Source organism: Oncorhynchus keta, chromosome 1 (genome assembly GCF_023373465.1).
Source record: "Oncorhynchus keta strain PuntledgeMale-10-30-2019 chromosome 1, Oket_V2, whole genome shotgun sequence".
Lineage (NCBI taxonomy): Eukaryota > Metazoa > Chordata > Actinopteri > Salmoniformes > Salmonidae > Oncorhynchus > Oncorhynchus keta.
This window is the reverse complement of record NC_068421.1, coordinates 57,780,256-57,793,123: the sequence shown is the minus strand read 5'-3', so window position 1 is coordinate 57,793,123 and position 12,868 is coordinate 57,780,256. Positions and strand designations below refer to the sequence as shown.

Sequence of the window (12,868 nt, the reverse complement as noted above, 5' to 3'; positions counted from 1 at the left end):
CTTTAGTCATTCTGAATAGTTGATTTTATTTTAGAAAAAAAAAACGTATTTTCTTAATCAGATATTTCATTATAAATGCAATCCACTATGTAAATATAAATCGCTTAATTTGTGGACGATTAAACGTGGATAAATACATTGACAAACAAAATGTGTGCTTGCTTCTGGTGTTAATTTACATTATACAAAATAAAGGTGATTTTCTTCCATATGGAAAAATACCTGTAACTTAATCTGTTTTTATTTCACATTCAAATGGGTGAGATATTGAATTTCTATGTTTAAAATGTTTATATCCTAACAATCGGGGCTGAATGCCAGCCAACATACAAAAAATTAACGTGGACATCCAGTTGGCGAGAAAGATGATTAGCTATGCTGATCGGAAACGCCGTCGGTATGTGGAGGAGGCTACTGTCAAAGACCGTACAGTATGAAGATCACTGACCACTAAAGAAGTGAGGCATAAACTGCTTCTCCAATAGAAATCCCGGATCACACTTGAGGTCGATGTCATGGCGACTTTGGCTAGCTAGGCGCATGCGTAGATACACGTCATCGGGTCTGACCGCCGTCTCGCTCCGAACTGCGCATGTTCATGCTGTCAAATCAAAGGCACTCCTTCAATATAAAGTTGTGTTTGACGAAAATGAAAACGTGTCAGTTTGTCACTTTCACGAGATTGGAGTAATAACATGTTCAATAACTTTTAAGAAATTGTCTCGAATCTAGGTTGTGCCTTTAGATTTCTAGAAAATGAACTAAGGAATACATTTTAACTTATCTCACTGATCCCAGATCGCATGGACATATTGTCCTTGTCGAGAGCATCAAATCCATGATGCATTGTGGGTAAATTGTGATTGACTGGCTGATCTACAAATATTAATGAGTAGTTATTTTTGATGCAAAGTGATTTGTAGATCATTCAGTCAGCTGTCGCTTGCAATGTCGAACAAGCTCATTGACTTCTCCAATCCCAAACCCCAGCATGTGTCTGCTTGGTCTGTTTCGCAAGCGTTCCCGGTAGTCTCGCGATGTTGCGCCTCTGGGTTTAGAAACTCTGTGCTACTGTTGTCTGACAGCTAGACGAGAACTGGCATAGCTAGTTAGATATCTGAAAGGAAATAAAGCAATTCTCAACATTGATAGTTTCTATAGAGGACTATTTTATACATTGACAACCCCACATATCAGCTGTTAAAATGAAAAAAGAAGGAACGCGGTGAGTATTTTGTTTATACGGTCTCTGTCGGCTGGCTAGCTAGTAACGTTACAGTAGCTAAGTTAGCCGCTAACAAATAGCTACTATAGTTAGCTAAAATAAAGTTAGCTGGCTCACTAGACCGTTTTCCTAGCAGAAATCATTAGCTTAATAAATGAACGATACTGTGAACACAAGCCATAATCCATTGTCATGTAGCAATCAGTATGGTTGCTATTCTTTCCTGCACTAGCTACTGTAGCTAGAGCTAAACACAGCTGGCTGAGCAAATTATCCAGCTGTGTCCTTCGGTCGGGTTTTTGTGTCTGTATTTGAGTGTGTGTGTGTTCTCGTCGGGATTCGACACTTCAAGCATGATGTAGCTAGCTAGCGTTCTAACTATGTTTGTTTGCAGTAACCACATTGATTCATCACCATCAAATCAAGATTATATGTTTTCCTGATATCTAACGTTAACGTTAAAACACATAATGATTGGTAGACTTGATGATACTCTGTCATTTTGGAGAGACCAGGGAATGTCTAGCCACCCCCTGATATTTTGATATTCTGCTATCTGAGGGCGCCGGAGTGTGCGCAGCGATCTAAGGCACTGCATTTCTGTGCTAGAGGCGTCACTACAGACCCTTGTTCGATCCCGGGCTGTATCACGATCGGGAGTCTCATAAGGTGGCGCACAATTGGCCCAGCGTCCTCCAGGTTAGGGTAGGGTTTGTCCGGGTTAGGCCGTCATTGTAAAATAAGAATCTGTTCTTAACTGACTCACCTAGTTAAATAAAGGTTAAATAAAAACATATCTGAATAGATAATGGTGTCTATATTGTATTTTGAGGGTCAAATAAGAATGCTTTGGCTTTGATCAAAGGTTATCTTTCTAAAGTTATAATTTGGTCATGTCAGTATATTTCCTAGAAGCTGTAAGATGCTGACATCCCATACAGACAGATATATGAATTCAGTGTCTGAGTAGCCAGTTATCTATCTGGGTGAGGATGTCTAGGAGACAGCTTGGCCGGGATAGGCCGTCACTCCCTTGTGCTCATACAGAGATAGCATTTTAGAAGTAGCTGTGCTGTGTTTTGCCAAATTAGCTCAACTGGACTCTGCATTTTGGGGGCAAATAGGCCTATCATTATTTTATTCCCTAATATTTACTACAATATAAATTCTCAGTGTTGTGAAAATATTTGAAGAGACTTTTTCATGTTGTCATCATTTAGGCCTCATACAGCTCAGTGTTCTAATAATGTTGGTCAAAGAAAATTTATATTATGTTTTAAATCTCACTATTTGTCTCATAATAAGCTCTGTGAAGTAACTAGCACGAGAAGTGTATTGTATGAAGTGAATGAGGTTCTAACTCCTTCTCATCACTCTCCAGCTGTTGGGCCTAACTGCTCTGAGCTGAGTCTGTTCCTCATCAGTCCCTTGACACCTGACCCCCTGGACGGTGTAACCATGACGACGGGGGAGTGTTGCCACCTCCCGGGCTCTCTGTGTGACTGCGCTGGCAACGCTGCCCTGTCCAAAAGTGTGGAGGAGTCGGATAACTGCAGATCACAGTATGTCACCCAGGTCACAGCTAAAGATGGACGGCTGCTCTCCACTGTCATCAAACCCGTGAGCACACAGAGGTACTGTGGCTGACTCACTTTCAGAGCTGAACATTTATGAGATGTTTAGGGCTTTTATAACAGGCTATTATAGTAGTAATCCTAGTCATATCTGGAACTTGTGAGAGTGTTTGGGAGTATGTGTCTGGAAAGATGTCTCACAGTTAGCCTCAGAATTTATGAGAATTTGCTTAGCTAATAAGCCTGAAATGTTATGTTAGCCCAAGTAATATTCGGCAGGCTGTAGTAAGTAAACCCAGTCTAAGTATCCTGTTCAGGACCTTTCTGTTTCCTCCAGCGATGGGCCAATCTGCCGGATCTGCCATGAGGGGGCCAACAGCGAGGGCCTCCTGTCCCCCTGCGACTGCACAGGGACTCTGGGCACAGTGCACAAGAGCTGCCTGGAGAAGTGGCTCTCCTCCTCCAACACCAGTTACTGTGAGCTGTGCCACACAGAGTTCACAATTGAGCGGAAGCCCAGGTCCCTCACAGAGGTAACAAAGGTCAATGCCTTTAGTGTGTGTGTATGTATGTGTGTGTGTGTGTGTGTGTGTGTGTGTGTGTGAGAGAGACTGCTGCTGCTTGCTTTTGCCTTTGTCAGCATTCCTCTGTCTGCAGTGTGTGTGTGGTTCTGCTTATGCTGTGTCAAAACACATGAGCATGATTCACTCTTCTTTGTCTCTTTCTGCTTGCATAGATTACTCAATGGAAACATTGTGCTTGTAGCTGCAATACTTCTGTGTTGATATAGAATTTTGGGACTTGCTCATGGGTCAACAACATGAAGCAATGTTGGCTTAGTTTGACTTAGTTGTGTATTACTCATGCGTATTAAATCCTGAATATGTCAACGGAAATCTAGTTAGGGAGGGATTAGGGATTGTTGTTATTTATTTATTGTAATGTATCATCATGTGTTTGTGTAATGAATGATATTTAGCCATTCATCTACTAATGGGTATCTCAATAAACCAAACCCTGAAGAAGAAGAAAAAGCAGCGTGGGTCCCCCAGTGACCATGTTGGGCCTGTAGTGCATGCTCAGTACACTTTATTTCTTTCTCTTTCTTCTCTCCCCTCTCTTCTGTCTTCACAGTGGATGCGGGACCCGGGCCCTCGGAACGAGAAGCGCACGTTGTTCTGTGACATGCTGTGCTTCCTGTTCATCACACCCCTGGCAGCCATCTCTGGCTGGCTGTGTCTGAGGGGAGCTCAGGACCACCTGCACTTCAACAGCAGACTGGAGGCCGTGGGCCTCATCGCCCTCACCATCGCCCTCTTCACCATTTACGTCCTCTGGACTCTGGTAAGTAAGCCCACATCTAGGACCAGCTAGAACTGACCTTAGATCAACGTCTCAGCATGCTATATCATGGTTGGGAAACTAGTAGCCTGTCTTTGACTAATCACACTTTAATTACTGTGATTGGACAACAAGACCGTCCAAGACCCACTTAAATTTGATGTGGAATGATTTGTTTTTATGAGTCTTTTGTCATGCCTGTTGCTTCTTAAAAGACTTTGCTTTACAAGACAGAAATGGACTTTGATCGAGTCTGTTTTTTTATTTAACAGTTGTAATGTGTTTCAACTCATGAATGTGCTTGGGCAGCAGTTCTCAAACCTTTAGCGTGCCAGTTTGTTTGTTTTTAGCTTTGGAGGAGCATCAATATTCTCTCCTCCTCAACCCCCTTCTCTCTCCTCCTCAACCCCCTTCTCTCTCCTCCAACCCCCTTCTCTCTCCTCCTCAACCCCCTTCTCCCCTCCAGGTATCATTCCGCTACCACTGTCAGCTCTACTCTGAGTGGAGACGAACCAACCAGAAAGTACGCCTGCTCCTTCCAGACGCGAAGGGTGGGCATTCTAGCCAGCATTCCTTGCTCTCCACGAAGCTGCTGAAAAAGACAGCTGACGAGACCATAGTGTGAGGTCAAAGGTGGGAAAATTGATGTTGGGGTTCTTCTTCGTGTGCTGGAGGTTTGTGGCAAAAAAACACAAGTTTCCAACCAGAGCCCAAGCACTTGTGGATGCAGATTGTTTTATTTTTCTGTTTAAATCCTTTTTTATCTACGTGTATCATCATCAGCATTTCATTTTACACCTCTCTTTTTAACTTAGTCGTGTTATAGCCTCTACTGGCGTTTTTTTTTATATTGATCAGGTAATGAAAGCAGTATGATAGAGGTCATTGAGTACCGTGCAGTATAGTGTTTTGTGAAGGTTTGGAAATGGGCAGTTGATTGGAAGGTACTCCACTGGGCCCTGCAAGAAGATGAGAAAGGATTGGACTGATGCTCAGTGGAGATGGCTGCTGAAGCTTTAAAACCAAACCCTAGCGTTTAAGTGAACATTTACTCTCTTTATTTTCAGTTCTCCACATCCGACTATAAAAGTGAGGCATGGATCGTTGATGCTGATCTAAGGCGATTCATCCAGCAGTTGATTCCCTAACCACTGAGTGCAGAAGTGAGAAGTTTTGACTCCGGTTCACCAGCCACAGGCTATTCCACTGGGGGATTATATATGCTCATGCCATTTTAATACGCAATTCAGTTGACTCCCTTCAATTTTACCTCCCATCTGTTTTCCCCTTGGTGTGAGCAGGAATGTTGTTCGTGAAGATGGAGATTGTGCAATAAAACACAGTGGATGCGGTTGTTCTCGCAGTATGTGAGGAGACTGCTCCCAACACGCACAGTTTTGCATGCATGTGATGCACTGTTTATTTTTGTTTTTTTTTTGTTTGGGGGATTGAAAGATCGGTTGGTCGAGCTTCCTTTGATTTAGTGTTGCTAGTTTGTATGTTGGTCAAGGTTTCCTCCCTGGGAGTATAGAGGTCTCATACTATCAGCACTTCATTGAAAAAACTGTGCAAATAGAGTGAGCTGATCTATGTACAGTAGGTCTAGATGCCACTGATGATGAAAAGCCTTTATGGAAATGTGTATTCCACAAACATGAAGTTCAAACTTTTTGTGGTTGAGGGAAAATAAGGCTTACCTTTCCAGTATCGCATGGTCAAGGTCAGACTTACAGGAAATCAACAGTACATTGCTCTCCTATGACGAGATTCCAATGAAAAGCTTTTAGTTAGTGTGTGTTTTTTTGTATTGGTGTGTTTTCTTTTTGTGTAGTCACGTAACAATAGCTAGTAATCGCATCCAGAAAGAGCGTAGATTGGTTGGTTGATGTTACTTCGGGTTTTGTGGAAGTTGTATTCCCTCCGATATGCAGTTGACCAGACTCTGACGCCTACACTCAGACGTACCTACAGACTGTACCTTGACAGTAGAACCCAGTGTCTGGTTCTAGACTGTTATGGGTTTTGTTGTTCTCCATCTACCACAACTTTAAAACATATGAGGTGACCTCTGGATGAGAGAGAGAGATGTGCAGAAACAGCATAGGTCTTTGTGTGGGTTTTGTGCATTTGATTTCTTCCCTGTACACTGTATGGTCCTTTCAGACATCCCTCTGTCTTAGCGAAGCTTCATTTCCACATATTTCTATATGTATTTGTATGTATTGTTAATCATAGTGTCCTTGGTTGACCATACAAGTATTGACCCTGAATCTTAAAAGCTGTTAACAGGCCTAAAGAGAGGAGGATTAATGCAAATATCCTCCTCAGTAGGGGAAGCTCGCGTTATGGTGCACAGAAGCCAAAAACCTAGGCCTAGATCTGTCACTCTTTTGTATTTTCTATGATAGTTGAATTTGTTTCAACCCCTTCATAGCAATCATGCTCCTTTCTATTGCTCATCTGTAGGGGCAGGTTCAACTCTTCCGGTACCTGAGGGTTGATCACCTGAAGGGCTTTGCGGTGGAACAGCTATGCACTGGAAAGGTTTCTTTATGCAGCTGTAAGAACCCTGGTTGTGGGAGTGGCATTCTGAAAATCTGATTAAACTTGGTGATCTACAGTAAACAAAGTAGGAAGTCATCCTCAGCATAGACGGACACTAGTCAGCCCAGTTCAGTTCCGTGTAGTGTTCTGTTGGGAGACCTATTCTGAAAATAGATAGAAATGTTTTTGTTGTTGTGAAGTAGCGATTGTCACTCTGAAGGAATCCTCATCTGGTGTTAAAGGGTAGATAACGTTGTGCAATAGTAATAGTAGAGCTTAGTATGAGGTTATTTTCCTGTGTGTGTGTGTGTGTGTGGGGTGGGGTGGACCCGTGTTGAGGATCTTTCAGAGTGGAGAGAGTTCTTATCTGTGTCGTCAGCGATGGGCCACTGCCCGTGTCACATGCTGTCTCTGATTGGTGAGTTCGCCTCCAGCTGACGTGTTGGGAGCTATGGAGACTTTGCAATGTAGGGTGTAGTTACAGCAAGTGTGCAATTTGATCACTTTACAATGCAATTCTTAGCTATAACCTTAACAATACGTAATGAAAGCAGAAATATAATGTAGAAGTGCACGTGAAGAATCATAGCAGTTCGCTCACTTGTGCAGGCTGACTGAGAAGGTCTCGATAGGATGTTGGATTTTTCTATGCGAGTCTTGAGTTGCCTACAATATGCTCAGAGACATTAAACTCCAGTGTTATAACCGCTAATTCAAACAGTTCCTTCTCTCCAAAGAAGCATTGATTCTTGTGTTTTATACCAGTATATCAAACGGCACTTTCACAAAACTATAGTGGAAATGAATAGTGTGGTTGTTTATATCATCTCCCAATACAGACTTTGAACGGGATTTAAAAGTGTTACTGATATTGTACAATTTTCCCAGTTTCTGGTGTTTTGGATATTGCTCCTCTGATTTCATTTTTGATTTGAAGATGAAACCAAGGGTCCAGGGCATTGTCATGCTCGTATGTAAAAGGAGCAACATACCAGCTTTGTAGACTTGTTTTTGTTAATGTTTTAATCTCGTGTTCATTTTACCACAGTTTTTAATATATTCATGTGTATCATTTGTAATTTTGTTTCAATTATTCATTAAGCACAGGATTTGTATCAATCTTATTACACTATAGTATTTCAAAACATGTTTATGTTGTGCAATGTAAAAAAGAAAGATGTCTTCACCAATATATGTTGGTGCTTGCAATCAGCCAAGAAAAGTGTGCAAAGCAAATTTAAAAATGAAGCAACAGAATGGATAAACATCAATGACTCCTTTTGTCTTCTTAATGATGTGGACACTTGCATGTACTACACAGGCCTCTTATTTGATGTTATTTCCGACTTTACGGTTATCTGCATCAGTTAACACATTCAGTCCAAAATGGAATTGTTTGCAAAATGTTGATTGGACTGTCATCTTCCATGATCACATTCATGCAAATATTGTGTGGACTGTCTTAGGTCACATTACTCTTGATAGGGGTTTTGCACTTTTTGTTCACATGGAAAATGTAGAATTTGTTTGGTATCCAGTGCTCTGGTTTCCAGTCACTCTCAGTTCAACAAGAGGGTCAACATATCAACAAAATGTCCCATGTCATGTGTTAAAGTTTGTTCACTTACTAGTTACATTCTAAGCTTACAGTGAACAGAAATATAAACATGTAAAGTGTTGGTTTCATGAACTGAAATACAAAATCTCTGAATGTTCCAAATGCACAAAAAGCATTTCTCCTTTGCCAAGATAATTGATCCACCTGACAGGTGTGGCATATCAAGAAGCTGATTAAACAGCATCATTACGCAGGTGCAACTTGTGCTGGGAACAATAAACGGCCACTCTAAAATGTGCAGTTTTGTCACACAACACAGATGTCTCAAGTTTTGAGGGAGCATGCAATTGGCATGCGGACTGCAGGAATGTCCACCAGAGCTGTTGTCAGAATTTAATGTTAATTTCTCTACCATAAGCCGCCTCCCCACGTCATTTTAGAGAATTTGGCAGTATGTCCAACCGGCCTTACAATCGTAGACCACGTTCAGCTACGTCAGCCAAGGACATCCACATCTGGCTTCTTCACCTGCGGGATCATCTGAGACCAGCCACCCAGACAGCTAATGAAACAGGAGTATTTCTGTCTGTAATAAGGCACTTTTGTGGGGGAAAACAAATTCTGATTGGCTTAGCTTGGGCATATGCCCTCCCAGGCCCATCCATGGCTGCTCTCATGCCCAGTCATGTGAAAACCATAGATTAGAGCCTAATGAATTAATTTCAATTGACTGATTTCCTTATATATGTAACATAGTAAAATTATTGAAATTGTTGCACGTTGCATTTATATTTTTGTTCAGTATATAAAACTAATCTCCATCTAAGGCTCTTTTCTAATCCACCCTCCTAAAATAGACCGCCAAAGATGAGAGGGTCATGTCATTCAATAATTCAATTCTGTTTTCCACTACTGGCTTACACAGAGGTCAACAACTGATGAAATGTTGAATTGAATCCCTGTGAACAGTTAGTTCCTGGATCTCCCTCCCATGCAATGCCTGGAAGATAGGCCTCTAATATTTTTATATTGACACCACTTGACACCACTGGGATATCTCTAATGGGGTGTGGAGCTGTCCTAGATCAGAGGAACAGGACTGGGCCTGGAGAAACAGAAACAACCTCATGTAGACCCCTGCCTCCATAAGGACAGACAGACACACAGGACAAGACAGCTCACATAGTCTACCCACATACATCTGAAGTTGAGCATTTTGAATTCCAGTACTGTACAGCGCACTGATAATGGTTGCACATGTTAAAGATAAATTAATGACTTGTGTACTACTTTGTCATTGAGTTTATTGTAAAGTCTTACAGTGCTTATTGAAAAGAAAACAATGAAAAGGTGAGACATACATTTGAATAAATATTCAATGAAGGTCTTTTCTGGACAAAATGCATATACCAATGTAATAATACTGCCTTATTCAAGAGAAACTGTGAGTGGCTATATACACAGCACCATCTAGTGGTCATTGTTCAAATCTCAAAGAGTCCAAAACACTACAGCACTTCAAATCCAGCTCATCTCATTTCACAGACAACTGTCCTGTTGCTACACTGCAGGAACCTCAATGTTGAACCCATGAATAACTGAAAAAGTGACAGGAAGGCTTTTTAAAGTTACACAATAATGGCAGAAGAGCATATGTGAGTTCACAAGTAATAAAAAGTAAGTTTTGTATACAGGGAGGGGGGAGTAGGGCGTCGCCACATATGGTAACAAAGACAGAATGGGCGGTACAGGATAAGACAGTGTGATGGTGGAAGTGGAGGGGGGTGGGGAAAGGGGGTCAGAGGAGTGCTGAGGGTCACAGGCTTTGGCAGCACGGTAGTTTGTTTTTCTGCCCATCAGTGGTGGGGGGACACTGATGTCCACTACATTGTTGCCTGGAGACTCGTCATGTGCTGATCTGTCAGCTATCTGCTTCTGTGATACGATTCGGTGGATTTCTGTGGAGAAAATACAAATAAATCAGTTACTCATTATTAAATATGCCATTCCATTCATGTGTAAGAAATCAAACAATTTGACTTGAAACTAACTAATGTAAATAGCCTTGTGTAATGGCCCCTGCCCATTACCTGTGAGGATGTTCTTGAACGCCTCTTCTACATTAGTGGAGTCCAAAGCTGAGGTCTCAATAAATGATAGCGTATTCTTTTCTGAGGGAGAAAAAGAGAAAAGATTGAGTTGAGACAAACAGGGGTGTCTTCATTGTCCCCAGAGTGAGCTGTCATCTACTCTAGTGTTTTTGTAGTTTACCTGCGAAGGCGCGAGCCTCGTCTGTGGGCACTGCCCTGAGGTGGCGCAGGTCACTCTTGTTGCCCACCAGCATGATGACGATGTTGTTATCAGCATGATCCCTCAGCTCCTTCAGCCAGCGCTCCACGTTTTCATAGGTTAGATGCTTGGCAATGTCGTACACTAGGAGAGCCCCCACCGCCCCCCGGTAGTACCTGATTGGAACAGAGCAGGGAGGATAGGAGGTCATAGGTTGTGAGACTAAGATAGAGAAAGATTTCACAGAATGGTTTCAGTACTATCAAAATATGCTAGTTCCATAAAGGGCAGGTTACAGCAAGACGAGCGTCCTTGATATTATTGAGCAGTGAGCTGCCTCCTCCACTCACGCTGAGGTGATGGCTCTGTAGCGCTCCTGTCCAGCTGTATCCCAGATCTGGGCCTTTATCATCTTGCCGTCCACCTGGATGCTGCGGGTGGCGAATTCCACACCGATGGTGCTTTTGCTCTCCAGGTTGAACTCATTCCGTGTGAAACGGGACAGTAGGTTACTCTTCCCCACACCAGAGTCTCCGATCAGCACCACTGGCAACAAAACACACATTTAATACCGAAATGACAGGCTGCTGCTGTATGTTCAGTACACTGGAAAATGTTAGACCCCATAACAGATCATATACAGTAAACCAATTACCAAAACCAAGTAGGCCAAGGGGGATTACTTAGGAAAATGGTCATAATCAAATGGATCTGTGCATGTCTGCCTTCTTTGAATGCTTTGGAAAGACAATATGTTCATTGATTGAATACTGCTGTTTGCCTGGCCTTGCCAAGATGACGAAAACAACAGAAAAGCATTCTTAACAGAAATAAAGTGGTTAAATAAGTATAAAGCGCTGCTCTGTCTCTTTAGTGGAGGAAAACGTTGTGAACTTTGTCCTTCTGAAGTCATGCTGCAGGAAGCTGAGAACCTGTTCCTACTGGGAAACCTGAGTTGACACTTTCAGAGGGCCTCTCTTCCTTTCCTGTCTTCTCCAGTGATTCGCCCACTGAATCAGTTGGAAATCCTCTGTTCTCACTCTGTCCCTTTTATATTATCATGTTTTAAGTGTCATTTGGAATGTATCATTTTGAATATTGCTGTATACCACACTAGATTGATAACGGATGTGGTGTGCTTCTGTGGGATTGAAACATCTAACAGTAACTCATCAGTAGGGTAATAAATGGGTATCTGTAAGATTTTGACAAATGTCGTTTCTTGTGCCGGGGACTTCCTTCCTGCTCATTATCCCATTCCTGTCTGATACAATTAAATGGGCAGTCTATTATCAGGGATGGTCATGTTCAGCTTCATCACATACTGTCAGTCACATTATAATGTAAGCAAACTGTTTATGGGATGAACAAATATAACAGTATTTCTATTAGGCATATTCTGTATGGATATTACCTATAAGTTACATATACAACGAATACAAAAATGACAATGACTTCATGAATCACCCATTTCAGGTTTGACCTTTGGTACACTCTGTGAAAAGAATCCTAGCTATGATTTGTATTTTTAGAAATCTGCATGTTGCTGGCCAGCACATTTGAGTATGATGATGGTGTTATAAAGGAACGAGACCTGAGAAAACCTCTGTCGTTAGACGAGTTAGAGATGTGCATTTGTCAACACAATGCGACAAACTAAGAATTAGCAAGCCACCAGATCAGATGGAGGCTTGCTAAATCTATCTGTTATAATAAAATACATTGTGGGTGCTACCTCTAACGGCACCTACGTAATTGACAAAATCAGACAAATGATATTTGTTGTAGCTACCACAAAAGGCAGCTAGCTACAGCTAGGTGGGTAGAAATGGATGAGTTAGTTTACCTTTGAACAAGAAATCGTACTCATCATCTCTGTTACCCATGTCTTTAAAATCGTCTTGATTCCAATTTAATTGCGATATATTCCTGATCTAGCGTTTCAGCTGTTGGTTGTAGTGTTTGCTCGTCCCTTTTTTTCCCTGTAATCCAATGAGCGAGACAATGCCTTGGCTGTCAGTCTCCAACCGAACGCAGGAAGAGGGGATCTTCCTGGCTCTGCAGAAGGGGAGGAGTTCACTGGCGCCAATGTAAACTGTACTACAATGTTCATGGCATTCCATTACAGTAGTAATAGGCCTACATAGCTAGGCTATATCAGTGATAATATCTACAGTTGGTGGTTAAGAATGAGGCTTCTTTTTTAATCTGATGACTCCTGTCAAATGATACTTTATCAAGGGTCTACTCAAATCCTTAAGAAGTTCTACAGCTGCACCATTGAGAGCATCTTGACTGGCTGCAGCATTACTTGTTATGGCAACTGCACCGGTCTCG

The 12,868-nt window shown here is 41.9% G+C and overlaps 1 protein-coding gene and 1 pseudogene across 1 annotated transcript; one reads left to right on the top strand and one right to left on the bottom strand.

The window, feature by feature from the left end:
• The first annotated feature begins 713 nt into the window (after positions 1-713).
• Positions 714-7,951, top strand: LOC118389040 (E3 ubiquitin-protein ligase MARCHF2). Its single transcript, XM_035778745.2, has 6 exons — positions 714-1,225; positions 2,607-2,859; positions 3,137-3,332; positions 3,934-4,143; positions 4,607-4,773; positions 5,208-7,951. Exons 2-5 carry the CDS (start codon positions 2,684-2,686, stop codon positions 4,763-4,765), a joined length of 741 nt encoding a protein of 246 aa, XP_035634638.1. The 5' UTR covers positions 714-1,225; positions 2,607-2,683; the 3' UTR covers positions 4,766-4,773; positions 5,208-7,951.
• Positions 7,952-9,947: 1,996 nt separating this feature from the next.
• LOC118389034 (ras-related protein Rab-11B-like) lies at positions 9,948-12,580 on the bottom strand (annotated as a pseudogene).
• Between the last annotated feature and the right edge of the window lie 288 nt (positions 12,581-12,868).